At 35.2% G+C, this 7,761-nt stretch overlaps 1 protein-coding gene across 1 annotated transcript in view; it reads right to left on the bottom strand.

The window, feature by feature from the left end:
• The window catches only part of LOC147912746 (uncharacterized), an 88,834-nt gene extending 81,508 nt beyond the window's left edge, over positions 1 to 7,326 (bottom strand). The window contains 4 exon segments of the mRNA XM_087422332.1: positions 362 to 393; positions 472 to 1,250; positions 6,346 to 6,453; positions 7,155 to 7,326. Coding sequence (XP_087278458.1) covers positions 362 to 393; positions 472 to 1,250; positions 6,346 to 6,453; positions 7,155 to 7,326 — 1,091 coding nt within the window.
• Positions 7,327 to 7,761: the final 435 nt, after the last annotated feature.

The raw sequence follows: 7,761 nt of genomic DNA, 5'->3' as shown, positions 1-7,761 counted from the left end.
AAGTAGGTATGATGAATCTCACCTAACATAGAAGAGTCTCTCATATCATTGAGGCAGCAACAATCAACCACATGATTTCACATACAAACTAGGAATAAAAGCACAGTGTGAAATGATTTGAGACTTGAATTACATTAAAAATATTGTCTTTTCAAAAATATAAAATACTGGCAATATAAAAAAGGATACACTAAAAATAAGTATATCAGTCCAAACACTCATGTCCTTGATCCTTAGTAGTATACTAACAAATAATCCAAGAGTTTTAACTTTGGATTATTCTCTATAATAAACATTATGCTTTAGACTAATATCTGAAAAGTGTTATTGATGGACTGCTTTTTAGCAGGAATTCTGATATTTATTTAGATTTGATTTTTTATTAAATACTCTCTCACATTTTTACATCTGTGAAGTTTTTTCCCCCCAAGTATGAACTCTCTGGTGTTTTCTGAAGAGTATATTTTGGACAAAGTTCTCTCCACATTCATTATATTTGTAGGGTTTCAGTCTAGTATGCACTCTCTGATGTAGAGTGAGGCTTTAGCTCCAGTTAAAGGCTTTTCCATATTCTTTACATTTGTAGAGTTTCTCTCTGGTATGAATTCTCAGATGTTGAGTAAGGTTTGAGCACTGGCTAAAAGTTTTGTCACATTCTTTACAATTGTAAGGTTTCTCTCCAGTATGTGTTCTCTGATGTTGAATAAGGCTGTAGCTCCTATTAAAGGCTTTGCCACATTCTTTACATTTATAAGGTTTCTCTCCAGTATGTGTTCTCTGATGTTGAGTAAGGCTGTAGCTCCTGTTAAAGGCTTTGTCACATTCGTTACATTTGTAAGGTTTCTCCCCAGTATGAGTTCTCTGATGTTGAGTAAGGTTTGAGCACCGGTTAAAGGCATTGCCACACTCTTTACATTTATAAGGTTTCTCCCCAGTATGAATTCTCTGATGTCGAGTAAGATTTGCGCACTTGTTAAAGGCTTTGTCACATGCATTACATTTGTAAGATTTCTCTCCAGTGTGGATTTTCTTGTGTCTACTTAGAGCTGATGATTGACTAAAGACTTTACCACGTTTCTTACATTTGTAAGATTCCTCCACAGTATGAATACTCTGATGTTGCATGAGTTTTGCAGACTGGTTAAAATCTTTGTCACATTCAGTACTATTGAAAGTCTTCTCTCCAACATGGATCCTCTGATGTGTAATAAGGTATGAAAATAAACCTGGGGTGAGATGAGATGACACAGCTGAAAGATATCAAATAAATTATGCCACTTACTACACTCAGTGAATACAGTTTATACTTTCATATAAAATTGACAAAGCCTTAGCTAGATTAAGAATAAAAGAGAGAAGGTAAAATCAGCAATGAAAGCAGGGACATTATGAATGATACCACAGAAATAAAAGTAATTGTAAGAGCTGTTATGAACAATTATATACAAATATATTAAACACATAGGAAAAAATATATGAATTTCTAGAATGGTACAACTTATTTAGACATGAGCATGGAGGAATAAAAAAATACAACAAACTTACAACTAGTAACTAGACTAAAACAGTAATTTAAAAGACACTCCCAACGTTGAAAAGCTCTGGACCAGTTGAATTCACTGGATGTTTTTTGCAACATTTAAGGATAAATTAACACCATTTCTCCACAAACATTTCCTAAAATTGAAGAGGAGAGAAATTATCAAAACACTTTCTATGAGGTCAACATATCCTAATATCAAAGCCAAAAAAAGTCACTACCAATAAAAATAACTACATGCTAATATCTGTGATGAATATTGATGCACCAGTCCTCAATAAAACATTAGCAAACTAAATTCAAAAGCACATTAAAGAATTATACACCACAAAAAAAGTAGGAATTATTCCTTGAATTCAAGCATGTTTCAAAATATGGAAAACAGATATGTAAAGACAAATTGACAGAAAGAAAGTCAAAACTACTAACTGCATCAAATGATGCAGAAAAATAAACTGACAATATTCAACGCTGTTTCATGAAATTACACTCAGACTAGCAATTCAAGGAGACTACCTGAATGTAATAAAGACTATATGAAAAGCCCAGAGTTGACATCATACTCAATAGTGGAAGACTGAAAGGTTTTGTTCTATAATCAGGAAAAGCAAGATGCCCACCCTCACCACTTTCATTTGTCATTGAACTGGATATCCTAACCTGAATAATTAGACAAGAAAAGGAACAAAAGCAATCAAATCAGAAATGAAGAAGTAAAATGATTTCCATTGACAGATGACAGGATCTTATATGTGGAAAACTCTAGAGAATCCATATTAAAAAAAACACAGAAGTCATAAACAAATTTAGCAAAATGCAGGACACAAAAATAACACATAAAAACTAGTGATGTCTCTGTATAGTAACATGGAATAATCCAAAAAAGAAATTAAGAACACAATTACATTTAAAATACCATCAAAGAAAATAAAATGCTTGGAGGTTAACATAACAGAGGAGGTGAAAGACTTGTATGATGAAAAATATAAAATATTGCTGGAAGTAATTAGAGAAGAAATAAAAAAACAGAAACACATCCCATATTCCTGGACTCTAATATTTAATATTGTTAAGCTGTAAATACTATCCATCTGTATTTTCTACAGATTCAAAGCAATCCCTATCAAAATCATAATGACAAATTTGACAAAATAGAACAGCTCATCTTAAAATGTTTATGGAATGTCACAGGACACCAAATATCCAAAACAATCTTGTACAGAAAGTGTAAAGTCGGAAATTATACACACTTCCTGATTTTAAAATATATTATAAAGCTATGGTTATCAAAAAACTTTAGTACAGACATAAAGACAGATGTAGAATAATGGAACAGAACAGAGTCCAGATATCAGCTCTCATATATATGGTCAAATGACCTTCAACAAGGGTGCCTATACCACACAATGGGGAAAAGACAGTCTCTTAAACAGTGTTGGGAAAACTGGATGGATAAATGCAAAGTAATAAAGTTGGAACCTTACCTAACACCACATACAAATATTAACTCAATAACAGATTAAAAATTTAAACATAGGGCCAGCCCAGTCGCGTACTGGTTAAGTTTGTGCGCTCCACATCGGTGGCCAGTGCTTTGCAGGTTCGGGTCCTGGGCGCAGACTGATGCACTGCCTGTCAGGCCATGCTGTGGTGGCATCCCATATAAGGTGGAGGAAGATGGGTACAGATGTTAGCCCAGGGCCAATCTTCCTCAGCAAAAAGAGGAGAATTGGTAACAGATGTTAGCTCGGGGCTAATCTTCCTCACCAAAAAAAAAAAAATTAAATAAAAAACCTCTAAATGTACATCTACTAGAAGAAAACATAGGGAAAAAATTCCATGACATTCAATTTGGCAATGATTTCTTGTTTATGACACCAAAAGCACAGGCAACAAAAGCAAAAATTTCAATTGGGATTACATCAAATGCAAAAACTTGTGCACATTAAATGTGACAATCAATGGGGTGAAAAGACTACCTGTGGAATGAGAGAAAAATTTTGCAAAGCATATATCTGATAAGTAGTTATTATACAGAATATGTAAAGAACTCTACTAATCAATAAAATCAAAAAACAACACATTAAATAAATGGGCAAAAGATTGAATAGACATTAATCTAAAGGTGATCTACACATGGACAACAAACACTTGAAAGATGCTCAGAATCACTAATCATTACAGAAATACAAATCAAAACCACAATGATGTATCACTTCACATCCATTAGGATGACCACTATTAAATTAAGAAAAAAACACATCAAGTGTTTGCAAGGACATGGAGAAATTGGAACCTTTATGTATTGTTGGTGTAAACATAAAATGGTGCAACCACTATTAAAAACATTATAGAGGATTCTCGTCAAATGAAAAATAGAATGATTACATGATCTAGCCATCCCACTTCTGGGTATACATATAAAATAATTCAAAGGAGGATCTGCAAAAGTTATTTGCACACCTATGTACATTGTAGCATTATTCACCAAAGTGATAACAGGTGGAAGCAAGCCAAGTGTCCATGAATAAAAGAATGGATAAAGAAAGTGTAGCATATACATACAACAGATTATTATTCAGCCTTGAAAAGGAAACAGATCTTTCACTCGAAACAACATGGATAAATATTGAGGACATTATGTTAAATGAAATACATGAGGCACAAAGAGAAAGAGTTTCCGTATGAGGTACATATGATTCCACTTATGTAAGTAATATAATATAATCAACCTCAGAGAAAAAAAGTGGAATGGTAGTTGCCAGGAGCTTGGGGCAGAGGGAAATGAGGAAATGGTTGCTTAATGGGTATTGAGTCATCTTTGCAAGACAAAACTTCCCAGAGATCAGTGGTACAACAATGAGAATATAATTAACACTACTGACCTGTACAGGTAAAAATGGTTAAGATGGGAGATTTTTTGTCATGTGTTTTTAACCAAAATTCAACACAAAAAAAAATAATACCTAAAGTGATAGAGTTATAAAACTTTTCAAAAATTACCTTTAATTTAAAAAAATGTTCTTTTCATACACAGAGGATATGAATTCATCAATAAATAGATGTGAAGTTAAGACTATTTCCATGACTATTCACCCACATGGAATGAAACAACCATTGGTCATTAACCAAGAAAAGAAATAAACCAGATAATTCACAAACAGAGAAGGGGCAGTAATTATACAGACAAACACACAGAGAATTATATTGGCAACAGACATACGGCTGATTCAGATTTGAACTAAACTCCACATTGTCTTAACGGTACTGAGTTAACTATTATTCACATTCATAACATATAGGTTAAAAAAACACAATTAACTAATTTTGAGGAACCTACCATAGAACAGAAAGCACACTACTATGGAATTGGAAAATAGGATTACAAGAAAATTCAGCCTCCAAAATTCTAAATAAAATATAGATGTACTATTAAAAAAGAATTTCTCTATATAACTATAACTTTCAACTGTCACTGTGGGACCATGAAGAGCAAGCATTTTCAATCACTGGCATGTGTTATACAGCAGGAAAATTTCACAGGAAAAAGTATTATAATCATTCATGAAAGTGCTACTGAAAAATTTGAATAAATAAGCATGTGAAAGATACTAGAGAAATTTATCATATTATTAATATATTGCTGCTATTCTTACACAAGATGGAACAGCTGTAATCCATTCTTTAGAAGAAAATAATCCCCTCATTTCGAAATAAAGGAACAACATGGAAGTTGCAAAATACACAGAAAATCACTGGTACATAAAATGAACCTTTGAGATTAAACCACACCATGATTCAGACAGGTGTTGAGGAAATTTGATGGAAAACATAATGACTACTTTTGCCTGAAGTAAACTCAAATTTATGAACCAAAGATATACATAAATATGGAGTTCCTACTGATAATCAAACACAATTCTTACTAAATGTGTACATTTGAGTGTGTTATATCAGAACTTTTTAATCTAAAATCATGGATGAATTTGACATAGAACTAATTGGAAAGTGAAAACTTATAGGATACAGGCCTGGGAAGCTTCATGCTAAACAAGATGAAATTATAAAATTATAATTATTAATAAATAAAATAATAATTCAGACTTTAATATATGATGGGCAATGTTCTAAGCTCCCTCATGGCATTAATGTATTTAATAATTCTATAAGGTACATAGACACATTAAACTATTTTACCATTGAGGAATTGAGGCTTATATATTTGAAATTTTTCGTGTTAGTTCACACAAGGAAAAGGAAATATTGCAGTGAAATAGAGGATTACATTTCCTTATTTTAGGGTGGTGCTTTGTGCTATAATAACACTACTGCATCTGAACTTTTTAGGGACATGTTTGAAGTCTCCATAGATTGGAAATTATACAGCAGAAAACTTATGACATCTGTCCCCAATGTTCCTGTGATTTCTGCACAAAACCCAGTATCCCCACCACTCCCCTCACACACTTATGACGTGAAGTAAAGACAGAACATAAAAAATGACTTAACATAGAGTTCCTCAGAAATGTGCACAGATTATCCCAGGTCCCCAAGGCAATGGACATCATGCAAGCCCTCTGAGACCAAGGGGAGGATGCTGGCTCTCACTGAATATGATGGATGATCACTGGAGCAGAAGGAGAATCCTTAGAGGATTTAGGAGCATGATAATAGAGAGAAGCAGATGTCCCTCTAGGACAGCAACAGCAGTAAACCTAGGCTTCTCAAAAATAATTTCCATTGAAATAAATGTTCCCAAATCACATTTGGAGCTCTGGCCTCCGCCTTGCCCTTTGCACTCTCACCTGTGTCATCTGCTTCATTCATTCCCACATAGGGTGTGTCACTATTGTCTCCTTCCTCTTCACAACGCAGGGATCCTTCATTTCCTCCCAAAAGGTAACCAGATTTGGCTTAGAGACAACAAGACCTGTTTATTAAAAGAAGAAACATGAGTTTTGCTGGAGATTCTCCAATTTTCAATCAAGTATTGTGCTCAAGCAAGAAGAGAGGATAGTGTAGAATCTTATAATATTCTAGAAAAAAATTCCAAAAATACTATATTCTGACAGCTTCTTTCCTATACTAGGCAATGTTTAAAATTTTCAGATCCTGAGTTCCACTCCTAATTACTACTGAGTCAAATATAAGGGATGGGAGAGAGTGATGTCAGCATCATGGCAGAGTGAGCACTTCCCTTAGACTCTACCCCCTAAGATACAACAAAAAGGACATTCATATACCAACAGAGTACATTCACACAACACAAAACACATCTGAGAGACCCACACAGCCATACGTCTGAAGTTGGGGGTGCTGGACCCACCAGGAGGAAGTGGAAGGAAGTAAGGAGATCTCCTCTCCCTCCCCAGCAGTGACCCAGGGTGTGGGACCATACACTGGCTCTGAGAAAACAGGGGGGAGGGGCAGCTTTCCATGGGAATGCCTTCACTCTCCAAGTTCCCTCACAGCCCATGGGAAAGCTCCACACAGAGGAGACTAAGTTATTGCGGGGATGTCTTCCTCAAGGCAGAACCCCAGGAGGTCAGATAGCAAGGGCGAAGTGACAACACCCCTGGGATTGCACATGTGAAAAAAGAACCCCTCTCCCCACCTGGCACACCAGCTCTGCCAGAGAGAGGGACTCCTGCCAGAGTGCTCATGAATATGTTAGAAAAGCAGCAGTTGTGAGTGGGCAATAGCAGACTGGCTCTGTCCGCATAGATTCCAAGGGAAGGCACAGACACCAGGATGGCGGCAGGCTCAGAATACACAGATTCTGACATCCCCCCCAAGGGGTGGCTGGTGGATCTGAGACCAGACGCTATCACTATGCAAAGGCAAAAATCCACCCAGTCGAATAGTATGAACAAATATATTAATATTCCAGACCAGAAGGAAAATGACAAGCACCCAGAAATCCATCCTGATGGCATAGAAATTTACAATCTAAATGACAAAGAATTCAAAATAGCTATCATAAAAACCCCAACGACTTACAAGAAAATTAGGAAAGGCAGTTTAATGAAATCAGGAACAAAATTAATGAGCACAAGGAATTATTAAACACAGGGAATTCTTTACAAAAGAGATCAAAACTACTAAGAAAAAATAATCAGAAATGTTGGATATGAAAAACACAATGAATGAGATAAAGAAATCTCTGGAGTCCCTTGAAAAACAGAGCTGATATTATCGAGAACAGAATTAGCAATCTGGAG

The sequence above is a fragment of the Ceratotherium simum genome, chromosome 33 (genome assembly GCF_057802395.1).
Source record: "Ceratotherium simum simum isolate JZ-2026a chromosome 33, ASM5780239v1, whole genome shotgun sequence".
Classification (NCBI taxonomy): Eukaryota; Metazoa; Chordata; class Mammalia; order Perissodactyla; family Rhinocerotidae; genus Ceratotherium; species Ceratotherium simum.
The sequence above is the reverse complement of the archived record's forward strand: the minus strand, read 5'-3'. Positions and strand labels throughout refer to the sequence as shown.